The following is a 12,500-nucleotide window of genomic DNA, read 5'->3' as shown; positions in this document are numbered from 1 at the left end:
TCAGCTGACCAACCACCCATGCCTCAGCTACTTTTGATAGCACTGGAAACTTTTGATAGCCCTGGAGTATCACTGCAACAGACTTCCCAGCATTTTTGATGGACAGATTAACCAGATATATCATAGGGACAATCACAATATATGTTTGTGTCTTCAGGAATACAGTGTCTAGACCGAATATGTTCTAGCGTTCCTGAAGATTACTGCGGCACATATCAATCTATCAATCAGATTTGATTGGTATAGCATATTTCATACGACAGTGCAGTACAAAGTGCTTAACAGGAAAAAGAAACACACATACACACGTGATGCATTGCTAGTATGTGGAGGAGGTTTTGTACTGTGTGTAGTTGTGTTGGGGTCATACTAGAATGACCTCTCCAGCCTGTCCCAGTCTAACCTGGCTCTGGTCTCTCCCCAGTCTGAGGGGCTGTACTCGGGCCACTCCAGCAGCAACACCCTCTCCAGCACGGCCTCTAGCGGGGGCCACAGTGACACTGACAAGTGGTTCGAGCTGGGGTCGGGGGGGTCCGGGGGTCCGGGGGACCAGCCTGACTCAGAGCCCAACGGCCTGGGAGGGGGCTACCTCCAGGGGGCCTCGGCCGACAGCGGCATCGACACAAGCTCCTACGGACCGCCGCACCCCCAGTCCCACCATGGCAGCTCCAGCTCACTGCTGGCCCCCGGGGGACGAGAGGGGGGCAGAGACAGGGCCCCCTCCCCTTGGCACAGCCCCACGGAGGGGGGGAGGAGGGTGCTGGAGAGGTCCCCCCCTGCGGCGGAGTCCTCGGGACCACCAGCGGAGAGAGGAGGGGAGGGGACAGCCAGGAGTCCACCGACACATCTGCTGATCAGAGATGGGAGTTCCTACAGTCTGAGTGACGCAGGCTCACACTCCAGGTAGGCATGGATGGATATCCTGTTTACACACACACACACACACACACACACACACACACAGAAAAACCCATACAATCTCCATAATTACCCTAATATTCACTAGCTAAAAGAACATCTGTCCCTGTAAAGCGGCGGGGGTGTATTTATCGTCAATCACAGTCAGATACGGATGGGCATTCCAATTGTTTTCAATTGTTTTTTGAGTATTCGCATGACTTTACTTTTACTTGGGTCAAAAACAACAACTGCACCTTTAACAACTGCGCTTAGCGGGAGGCGCCGTGCGTAGCGAGCGGGGAGACCGAGAGCAAATGAGAGGAAATCTGTTTGCTTTCGGCAATCAGCGTCGGCTGAATACGGGAGTTAATTAGCCCATCAGAAATGTATCAAGAGAACTGATTTGCTTTATTTGTCGCTTAATTGAAGCTACTGAAGCTGCTAAGCAGAGTCAGAACAGAGTCAGAACAGAGTCAGAACAGAGTCAGAACAGAGTCAGAACAGAGTCAGAACAGAGTCAGAACAGAGTCTGAACAGAGTCTGAACAGAGTCTGAACAGAGTCTGAACAGAGACAGAACAGAGTCTGAACAGTCAGAACAGAGTCTGAACAGAGACAGAACAGAGTCTGAACAGTCTGAACAGTCTGAACAGTCTGAACAGAGTCAGAACAGAGTCTGAACAGAGTCTGAACAGAGTCAGAACAGAGACTCTGAGTGAGTCTAACTAGTCAGAAGCACAACCAACTTTAGAGTAACGGAGGGACTCTGTTCGGGAGGCAGGAGCAGCAAAGATGTGTGATCTGAGAGAGTGTGTGTGTGTGTGTGTGTGTGAGTGACTGAGTGTGTGTGCGCAAGGCTGTGAGCAGAGGAAAGATGAAAGAGAGGAGAGGTGAGAAAAGGTTCAGGTCTATTCAAAAGCTAATCATGCCTCTGCCAAGTCTTACCATCTCATCTTCTCAGCATGGCCCGAATTCACATGGCAGTTATTATCTCTTTTGAAATAAATGAATACAAATGGGGTAGCCCTTTTTGCATTTGTTGACAAAGCTGTCGCTTGCCGTGAGTCCCTCATCTTCTCTGCAAAACAAAAACGCGTACGTGGTGGGTTTGATTCCCGCCGGGACCGTATATACTGGAATGTATGCACTCACTGCAATGGAAGTCGCTTTGGATAAAAGCGTCAGCTAAATGGCATATATTACTGGTGTATCCATACCCGTCAGAGAGAAACTGTGTGTTGGGTTTCCGGCAGCTCAGTGACCTTGCTTTGCTAGATTGCCATTCTCACCATAACTCACCTGCTACAATAGTACAAGGACTTACACTGATGAAGTCCTCTGCATGACATCCTCCCTCATCCTACTGCTCTTACGCAGGAGACCACAGCCGTGCCTGTGCCAGAACATTCTGTAATCTCTACGTGTCTACTACCCGGGGTAATCTGCAGATTTGCTGTAAATAATAAAAATATCGCTCAAAGTCTAGATTATGTCTATGACTATGATGGATTGTGGCTGGACTGGTTGCGGATGATGATGATGATGATGACTGTGGGATTTTGGGGCGTCAGGATTTGTGATTGGTTGCGACACTCGCAGCCAATCACGTGCCTGTGAAGGCACTATACCGGCTTTCAGCCACGACCCGATGCATTTGGCTCTAGCAGTGGTATTACAGGACGCTCCTACAACGTTAATCCCTTGGATTTGTTCGTGTTCACGTCAACCGCCGGCAGTATTGAATGACACATCCACGAACGTACCGACTAATCAGAGGTGACACCTACAGTAGTAGTAGTAGTAGTGACCATTGCCCTATGTTCTCCCCTCCTCCTCCTCCTCCTCCTCCTCTCCTCCCCTCCTCCCCCTCTCCCTGTCCCCCCAGCTCCAGGCACTCGGGCCACAGTTCTCCCCGTGACGACTCCTCCTCCTCGGCCACCTCTCCCTCCTCCCAGTCGTCCGTGTCGTCCGTGCCCAAGACCTTCTACCCCCGCCAGGGCGCCACCTCCAAGTACCTGATTGGCTGGAGGAAACCCAGCTCCGCCATCAACTCTGTCGACTTCGGAGACACGCGCAAGTAAGACGCCGCGATGTGGTTTTGGAGTGTGTGTTTAAACGCGTCTTGTCTTGCCTCTGACGACCAGTATGTTACCATGCACGTCATTCTCATGAAACATGACCACCCCCTTGTGGTGAAAGGGACTATTGCAGCATTTTGTTTAGTCACACTCTAAAGATGCAAGGGATGTTTTACAGTGAATGTACGGAGAATGAAGACATGCCAGAGACGAGTGAAAGGTATACATTAAAAGGAGCTTTCTTCTTCCAGCTTGATTTATTTATCTTCAATTTATCATTAAATCTAAAAAAAATCTTCCTCAATCATGTCATAACATCAACATTACATACCGTATCTGCAGACTTGGTGTATACTCTCCAGGTGTTGTGCTCACTATGGCTATATTGGCTGATGTGTGTGTGTGTGTGTGTGTGTGTGTGTGTGTGTGTGTGTGTGTGCATTGACAGGAAGTCTCCAGGGGAGGGCGGTGGAGGAGAGGGCGGTGCCCCCCCCCAGACCAGACCCACCCTACGGGACCTCCACTCCCCCCAGCAGCACGCCAAGTCCACCATAGAGGATGACTCCAAGAGGCTCAGCCCCCCTCCAGCTCACCACCACCACCACCGCAGGCACAACAAGGACAAGGTAGGCAAGCCAATGAGCTACGTGCTACACAGCAACCTGCGTGTCAGAGCTTAGTCTGGTGGTTGGAATCTATCCCATTTTAAACCCCTGGATTCAGGGGATGAATGATATCATTTAATACTTAAAGCCGCTTTTTCTCCTGTGACGCGTGTGTTGAAATGGACCGTGACCTCCACCTCGATGTGTGTCGCCACATATATTTCAGTTAATATATCATCAGGTAACACTGAGCGGCGTCAGACTGTGACATTTTCCTCCCTCCCTGCCCTCCCTCCCTCCCCCCAGACCTCCCCCTCCGGCCAGCCCTCCACCCGCCGCTCCCTCCACCGTACCCTGTCAGACGAGAGTATCTACCGGGGCCAGAGGCTGCCGGCCCTGGGGGACTCTGTGACGGAGCAGGTCGCGGGCAGCGACGTCCTCTTCAGCTGCTCCACCGTGCCACGCTCGCCCACCACCCGCGGGGTGCCCCTCAGGAGACCCTCCTACAAGCTGGGCATCAAACTACACGGTGAGGTGGGGGTGGGGGCTAGTTCTTCCTGACTCAATCACATTTTCAATGGGGTTTCGACTAGGATTAATCTAGGTCCCATGGGTGTGTATTCATTGAGATGGAACACTCTCAACACTGCAGATAGAATTGTAATGTCTATTGATTGTATACAGATGGAGGGAGTATAAACATGGCATATCGTACATGACAGAGTTTAAGGACCGGCATTTTTAGAATGCTATCTGAGTGGGCTTGTGTTACTTGATCTCTACTGTGGTTGGGTTTAAACTGTGTATCTGCTGCCCTCCAGTGGTAGAAAATATGTTCTGCACGTCATTTTTGGGAAGCACTGTTTTGTAACCCTTTCGTCCTATCTCCCGTCTCAGGTGACCTGTCTGCTTCTGACACCTCATTGGCTGAGATGGTGGAGAGACAGAGACATCCGCTGCCCAAGGAGCTGATGCCCCTCCCCCCTACGGACAGAGACAACCTGGACTGGACACATCTGGTGGACGTGGCCAACACTTTTGAAAGTGAGCGCAGAGGACAGACACTTTACATACGATTCATAATGGAAACGACCGTGGGAATGACTATTTACTATTTTGAGTCTCGAACCTCATCCTTAATATCTCTTATCTCTCTCTCTCTCTCTCTTTCCTTCTCTCTCTCTCCTTCTCTCTCTCTCTCTCTCTCTCCTTCTCTCTCTCTAGCCCAGAGAGGGTTTGTGTTCAGTGATTCTAACCACAGAGGCAGTGGAGCCTCCAGCCCTCAGCAGCATTTGGAGCTCCAGCCTGTGCCTCTCTCCAGACCCTCCTCCAGGTCTGCTGCGTTTCCTCACCTACATGCATTAACCATGAGTCAACACACACACACACACACACACAGACCAACACATGGGCCTTAGAACTCACACACAAACACTCACATTTGCACCGACACGCACAGACTCACATCCACTATTGTTTCTCTACAGTGAAGGTCCTGCAGGTCTGGAGAGAAAGGTCACCAAGTTGGAGTCCATGGTCAAGATGTTGCAGGAGGATCTGAAGAAGGTGAGAACACACACACGCACACGCACACGCACACAGACCTCTGACTCAGCTCACTGTTCTCACTGTCGAAAACGTTCAGCTTTTTGCCACCGCCGCTCGTAATCACGCTTTGAAGAAGATTTGTCAAAGCTACTTACTGTGAAGGCAAAAAAAAAAGAGATGAAAAATGAGGAAAGGACCGAGCGATTAGCATACGGCGGTCTGAGTGATGAGTGTTGTTGCTAAGACTTGGCTCCGCTCATTGTTCCCTGTTCTGTTGGAGGTGAATCAGCGGTGTGTTCTACCTCTGTGTTCTAGGTCCCACTCCATTGGTTTGATGTCGCTCACTCGAGCGATCAAAATAAATTGTTTATTCTCCGTCTCTGTCTTTTCCCCGTTGCTCTCTCCCGCCCTGAACTCCTCTTCCCTTTATTGTCCTTCTCATCTTTGTCTTTGATCCTTATCTCTTTGTGTCTTGTCCTTTTTCTCTCACTTTTTTTCCTCTCTCTCTCCTTTATCTCTGTCCCTTCACCCCGTCTCTCTCCTCTCATCCTATCCTTCTATCTCTCCCCCCCTGCCTCTCTCTCTCTCTCTCTCTCCCCCTCCCTCCTTCGCTCTCTCCCTCCCTCCCTCCTACCCTCTCTCTCTTTCTCTCTCTCTCTCCCTCCCTCCTTCCCTCCTATCCTCTCTCCCTCCCTCCCTCTCTCCCACCCTCCCTCCTTCCCTCCTACCCTCCCTCCCTCTCTCCCTCCTTCCCTCCTACCCTCTCTCTCTCTCTCTCTCCCCCTTCCCACCCACCCAGGAGCGAGAGGAGAAGTCTCGTCTGCAGGCCCAGATTAAGAGGCTGTGGGAAGACAACCAGAGGCTACAGGAGGAGTCCCAGAGCTCCGCCGCCAAGCTCAAGAAGTTCACAGAGTGGGTCTTCAACACCATCGACATGAACTGAGACACACACACACACACACAGAGACTGTGCTAAGGAGGAGGAAAAGGAGGAGGAGGAGGAGGAGAGAAGAAGAGAGAGTACTTTTCCATCCCCCAACTCACCCGCCCAACCGGGGATCCGATGCCTCTGCCAGCCCTTAAAGACATTCCCACTGTTCCCAAAGTGAAGGACTTCATTCCATCCTCCACGCCCTCCCTCTGTGCCCCTGTGCCTGGGGATGTTTCTCCCACTCCCACTCACCCCAGTGAGACTACTCAGGACGAGGTTCTAGAAGGGTTCTCTCGTACGATCATGAAGGATTTGTATGTCACACTGTCCTCACGGACACGTGATGTGCTGGGGTTGTGCAGGAGCATGTGGTTTCAGTGCAGCCCAAAAAGACTGCCACAGATGCTCTCCCTTTCTTGTTCTCTCTCTCTCTCTCTCTCCCCTTCCTCCCTCACTGAGATGCTGTAAATATGTCCTCCCTTCTCAGAGTGTGGGGAGAGTGGAACAAAAGTCACTAACTTCTGAGTGGAGGGACTGCTTTTCTGGGCCCAATCAAAGGGCTCAAGTCTGAAGTGAACTGTGGAAGTTGTTGAATCTTTCCTGGCTAACTCCTCTCCTCTGCCTAACCCTGACCTGTCTGAGGGCCCGCCCTGTCTAACCTGCTCAGACAGACAGACAGACAGACAGACAGACAGACAGACAGACAGACAGACAGACAGACAGACAGACAGACAGACAGACGGACGGACGGGTTCAACGAAGAGTCAGGTCGACTATCTCCTGACACACAGACAGACGGACAGACAGACAGACCTGCCTCTGGCGGTTCCCCTGCTCTCTCACATTCCTCTTATCTCAAATGGAACAAGCACAGAGATCCTTATTCATTACAATGGGAACCACAGAGCTCCAGAGGAGGGAGAAACCCTCCTTTACTTGTAATCCCTCCTGCACTGTACATAACAACTATCCATGGATCGCCTGACATTCTACATTCTGACCAGTGAGGGATTGTTTGTATTGTGTTGTTTTTTTTTTGCTCGGTGCGGATTGACAGCACCTAGAGCTGCCTCTCCATCTGAGAGAGATGTGGGTTTTGTACATTATATGGCCATTTCCCCCCTTCACCAGAGTCTTCTAGAAGTTAGCCTGGCACACAAGGCTACCCCCCCCCCCTCCCCTCTCCCCACCAGACCTATTCAAAAACTTCCTCTCTCCTCAATTCCAGAATTCATTGACCCTGACCGAACAGCAAGGAATTCCACTCCACCGGCTGTTGAAAAGCCAACATCTGAGATGCCATAAAGTTACAGAAATCGAGAGCATTTTGCCTAATTGAACTGTTTGTGTCTTATAAGCAATAGCAAGGAGCATCTAGACTTGCACCCCTCTAAATGGGAGCTAGATGGGCAGTTTGGGACGTTTTACCACGTTTTACCACAGCTATCTTACTCCACACCGGGTCCTCCTCTAAAAGCGATCGGACATCTTCAGGCTTTGGTACGACGTGCTGAAGAAAGACAGGATTACACTCCTCCCTCATCCCACCATCTCAAGGAATGAACGACAACGCTTTTGGGGACATTTTGAGATGTATTTATTTCTTTGTATTATAAATCAATAAATAAGTTGTTCTATGTGTACAGTACAACTGACGTCAGTGTTTAGTTTATCTAGAAGGGTCATTCTTATTATTTAAATGGCTTTCTTTCCATTCTTGCTATTAAAGCCTGGTATGGTTTTTCTGAGTATCTTGTGTTCGTGGTGCCCGAGCCTGCTGTTGTGTTGCTTTCAGTGTCATCTAGTGGTGAAAAGTGGAAATGGCACTCTTCTTTAAAAATCTATGTGCATCCATTCTGTATAAAAAAAAAAAAGCCTCTTTATAGTCAGAAACAACCTCTTTTAAACCCCAGAGAGAACCTATTTTGAGAACCTTGTTGTTTTATGAAGCAGCTCTGCAGTACAGTTTCTGAGAGTGATGGACTATGGAACATGTATCAGGTGTCTCTGTGTGAATGTGGTTCCCTCTGTCGTGCCTAGCCCGTGTTCTTCACTCTCTGACAGGGAATAGGGATGTGCCTTTGAACAAACACCTGTGAAACCGAATGAAGGGACGCTTATGTAAGCTGAAGAATAACCTGCTAACACACACACACACACACACACACAAAGTGACATACACGTTGAGTATCAAGTTTCTTGAGCGCTATCGCTAGGCCACAGTGTTTGGAAGAGCAGCCTGCCTGCTCACCTGTACAGTACAATCCGTTATTGCATATAATCCTAACCCCCTCAGCGCCAGACTAGACACATGAAAGGGGCAGGGTGGGGGGGGGTTAGGAAAAGGTTAGGGTGTGGGGGGGGGGGGTCAGACATGAGACAGGTAGCCCAGGTGTGTCCGCTAGCTCTGAACCTCAGACCATCTGGCCCCCCTGCAACCATACACCTCCACAGGTGTGAGGTTTCTCCTCTGTACATATTCCAATACTCCTCCGATAGTCATCGCTATGCAGCGAGGTGAGGCCATCAAGGCTGTACTGTGAGACCACAACATGTTCTATGAGGGAGAACGGAAGAGTAGAGAGAGGTAGAGAACAGACATGACCGGGCCATTTATTAAGTTGCTTTCAGAATGTAAAGAAAAAAAGAAAAGTCAAACGTTTTATCACAAAGGTTCGGTGTGTTCTGCAGAGGTGCAGTAGAATGTGAAGGAGAATCTGTAGGAGAGAATGGATTTTTAGAGAGAGGGGTCTGAGTAATGGTTCTGTTTTAAGAATCCTCGGAGTTCCAGGCGTCATTAAGAGAGGCTGTCAGCTGGTCACTGCAGGGGTCCAGTCTATTGATATAGCAGTGTACAGTAGGTCTTTTCTATTCTGCCCTCAGCAGCTGATGATGACGTCTTGTCCAGATTATAACGAGATGAAGGTTGATGATGTTTTAGATAGGGCTGTAGTTTTAGTCTTTCAAATGAAGTATGATCAGTTGACACAATCTCATAGGGCTCATTCCTAGTTTTAACAGTGAGTTTTTGGTAGACACACACACACACACACACACACACACACACACACACACACACACACACACTTCCTTCCTTTCCTTAGTCGTAGTCCCTTGTAGACTACAATCAGCTTTGTGTGTACGAAGGTGACTGAGGAGCCCAATCCTGGATGCACAAGTTCACAAACTCTCTCTCACACACATACACACACACACACACACACCCACACACACACTTCCGCCTTTATTCCAGGCCTGGTCCAACGTTCTGAACGTTCGGCCATATAAAGTTCTGTTTGTTTTCTTTCCTTTGCTGTTCTGTTGTTATTTCACAGTGAAAAATGAGAGGGACAAATTAATGGAATGTGAATGTTCAATATGTTCAGATGCTCCATTTAGTTATTTTTGGTTTGACAATGTTGTTGTTTTGTTTTTTTAAAGAATATTCTTTGCACACTGTTTTGTACAAATGATTGTGTTGACCAGTTTAAGGATCAAAAGTGAAAGGAACCACTTCGAAATGTACTTAATTTCTCTCTGTGTTTCTGGTAGTATTGTAGTGGTGTGAGTGTGGTTTCAGAAGGGGGATGTAGTCGGAAACCCTGGCCCTGTTTTGAATTCTTAAAAAACACAGCCCTCTTTCCTTGGAGTCATTGCTGATCTGATAGGACTGGGTCGGTGTAAGATGTGTAGTGACATCCCTACTTTCACCTATCCAATGTTGTTTAAGTATTGTAGGTCCAGTGTTGTTAGGTCAGTTTCAGTAAGGCTGCATTTTAAGTAGTGGACCCCCTCATCCCTCCTCTGTGCTGCCGTTAGAACACAGCGATGGGATATTCCTCTCTGACCCTCCCCTCTGGCTAAGAAACATTTATGAACAAATCAGTTGTGAATGCACATTTTTAAAAAGAATACAAAGTACTGTTTACATCCCCTGTTTGTTTCCTTTGTCAAGTGTAGAGGTTTAAAAAAAAAAAAAAAAAAAAAAGATATACATTTGCAGTGATCACCACAGTATTAAAGTTTCTGAAAATAAAAACTCATCTTGATTTGAGGTGCTGTAATGTTGTCTGTTTTATAGTAGTGGTGGGAGAGAGAGAGAGAGAGAGAGAGCGCGCTCTGCTAATGCTTACTGGGCCAATAAATTAAATTATCTGCCAATAGATTAAAGCATCCAAAAGCCTTCTGTTGTTTTACTTGCTGGTCTACCCCGACTGTCCTGTTGCTTTGCTGTATATCTCACACACACACACACACACACACAGTGTCATTGTTCAAGCGGCTTCTTTCTCCACACTGGCTTGAAAATAACTGCACCTGCAGTGAGTAATCAGTGGAACAGGGAGGAGAGAAGAAGAGGAGGAGAGCAGGTCTGGTCTGGGATTGCGACTGCCCTGGGCTCCGTATGTTCTCCTGTTAGAGACAAACAGAGATGCTCCTGATTGCACAGTTAACACCTTCACCACTAGAGACAGAATATATAGCCACAGAGTTTGGTGTTTTGAGTTCTAATTATACATGGGAGTTTTACCACAAAGCCTCACTAACATAACCATAAATTGAGAACAAATCACTCACAAATAACAGCTTTTGTCCATCATGGCTATTATCCGCCACCGCCTGTTTCCCCAGCAACTAAGGAGTCGTGTGGCTGAGTCACCAGTGGTGAAGGGGAAAACCTGCTCTACAACTACACTCTTGAAATATTTATTGCATTTTCAGCAGAGGTCAAGAAAAGGATGCGTCCTTCAGTGCCGAAATACGTCCGTTCTTGTCCGATGCAATAAATATTTGAAGAGTATTTCTAGAGTGCAGTTTTTTTCCTTCATAAATGAGCTCTTCTAACCCTGCATATTGTTTTTAATATCGAGTTGAGCAAGCCATTCCTATACTTCACTGAGTCACCAGTGGAACAGGGAGAGTTAGTATTGTTACTCCATGTCAGGTGGAACAGGGAGAGTTAGTATTGTTAGTATTATTACTCCCTGTCAGGTGGAACAGGGGCAGGCAGGGTCACTTCATCCAGACAGGGACACTTCATCCAGGCAGGGACACTTCATCCAGGCAGGGACACTTCATCCAGGCAGGGTCACTTCAGTGAAGCACAGCACTCATGCCGAGTCCACATTGTGTCAACATTCTCAGGGCTCTCAACCACATTGAAGCTTCAATTGTGCTCTGAGAGGAAATATAGGATGTAAGAATATTCAAATAAGTTCAACAACTTTCTATGCCGTTTCAAAGTGCCACCAGAATTTAAACTAAATTCATTGCCTGCCTCGTTGCCCCTGTCCGGCTCTCAGAATTCATCCAGCACAACCACTAAGAATATATATAGCATCAGACATCCGATTTCAATACGTAAAACATCCATGAATGGTCAGGAGAGAGATGACCAAAAATGAATTATTCAGAATGCTACATGTTAAGCTCATACTGTATGGTACATGTTTTATTTATGATGGAGCCTTGAAGCGTAGCTGGACTGGACTACGCTTTGACCAGCATGAGTGGAATTCAAAGTCAAAGAGATAGAAAGACGACCTGATGTTCGTGTTAGTAAATGCACACCCGCTAAGAACATGGATTCCCCAGACATCAGGGGAGTCCAAACTTCCATTTGGATTTCAAAACATAAAACATCCTTGAAGGGTTAGGAGATTTGTAAGATGATCAAAAATGAATTATTACTACTAATACATTAAGCTGATATGGTAAATGTTTTATTTATGAACCAGAGCAAGAGACATACACTCACCAAACACTTTATTAAGAACACTATGCTAATACTGGGTAGGGCCTCCCTTTGATCCCAAATCAGCCTCAATTCTTCGTGGCATTGATTCCACAAGATGTTGGAAACATTCCTTTGAGATTCTGGTCCATGATCACATGATTGCACCACACAATTCCTGCTGATTTTTCAGGTGCACTTTCAAGCTGTGAATCTCCCATTCTACCACATCCCAAAGGTGTTCTATTGGATTCAGATCTGGTGACTGGGAAGGCCACTGAAGAACACTGAACTCATTGTAATGTTCATGAAACCAGTTTGAGATGACTTTTGCTTTGTGACATGGTGCATTATCATGCTGGAAGTAGCCATTAGTAGATGGGTAAATTGTGGCCATGAAGAGATGCACATGGTCAGCAACAATACTTAAACAGGCTGAGGCATTCAAGCAATGATTGATTGGTATTAACGGGCCCAAAGTGTGCCAAGAAAACATTCCCCACACCATGACACCACCTCCACCATGAGAAGGTGTACAGGTGTTCCTAATAAAGTGTTCAGTGAGTGTACATTTCCCTCTCTGATTAAAGTTTAAAAGGGTCTTTCAGTATTCCGTCTCTTATGATTATTCATCCTCGATCGTAATTTGAACATCCTATCCTTTTAATCTTCATTTGAGTCATCAAATAGGTAATTTCATTTTCT

At 47.5% G+C, this 12,500-nt stretch overlaps 1 protein-coding gene across 1 annotated transcript in view; it reads left to right on the top strand.

Annotated features, from left to right (window-relative positions):
- Positions 1 to 8,362, top strand: part of sipa1l1 (signal-induced proliferation-associated 1 like 1) — a gene marked incomplete at its 5' end in the record, with an annotated part of 28,517 nt that extends 20,155 nt beyond the window's left edge. Inside the window, 8 exons of the mRNA XM_083689354.1 lie at positions 425 to 903; positions 2,785 to 2,976; positions 3,426 to 3,603; positions 3,889 to 4,111; positions 4,480 to 4,626; positions 4,807 to 4,915; positions 5,070 to 5,148; positions 5,930 to 8,362. Coding sequence (XP_083545480.1) covers positions 425 to 903; positions 2,785 to 2,976; positions 3,426 to 3,603; positions 3,889 to 4,111; positions 4,480 to 4,626; positions 4,807 to 4,915; positions 5,070 to 5,148; positions 5,930 to 6,073 — 1,551 coding nt within the window. The 3' untranslated portion in view covers positions 6,074 to 8,362. The remainder of the gene's footprint in view (positions 1 to 424; positions 904 to 2,784; positions 2,977 to 3,425; positions 3,604 to 3,888; positions 4,112 to 4,479; positions 4,627 to 4,806; positions 4,916 to 5,069; positions 5,149 to 5,929) is intronic.
- Positions 8,363 to 12,500: the final 4,138 nt, after the last annotated feature.

This window comes from Argentina silus (genome assembly GCF_951799395.1).
Source record: "Argentina silus genome assembly, chromosome: 17".
Lineage (NCBI taxonomy): Eukaryota > Metazoa > Chordata > Actinopteri > Argentiniformes > Argentinidae > Argentina > Argentina silus.
This window is presented reverse-complemented; position numbering and strand designations above follow the sequence as displayed.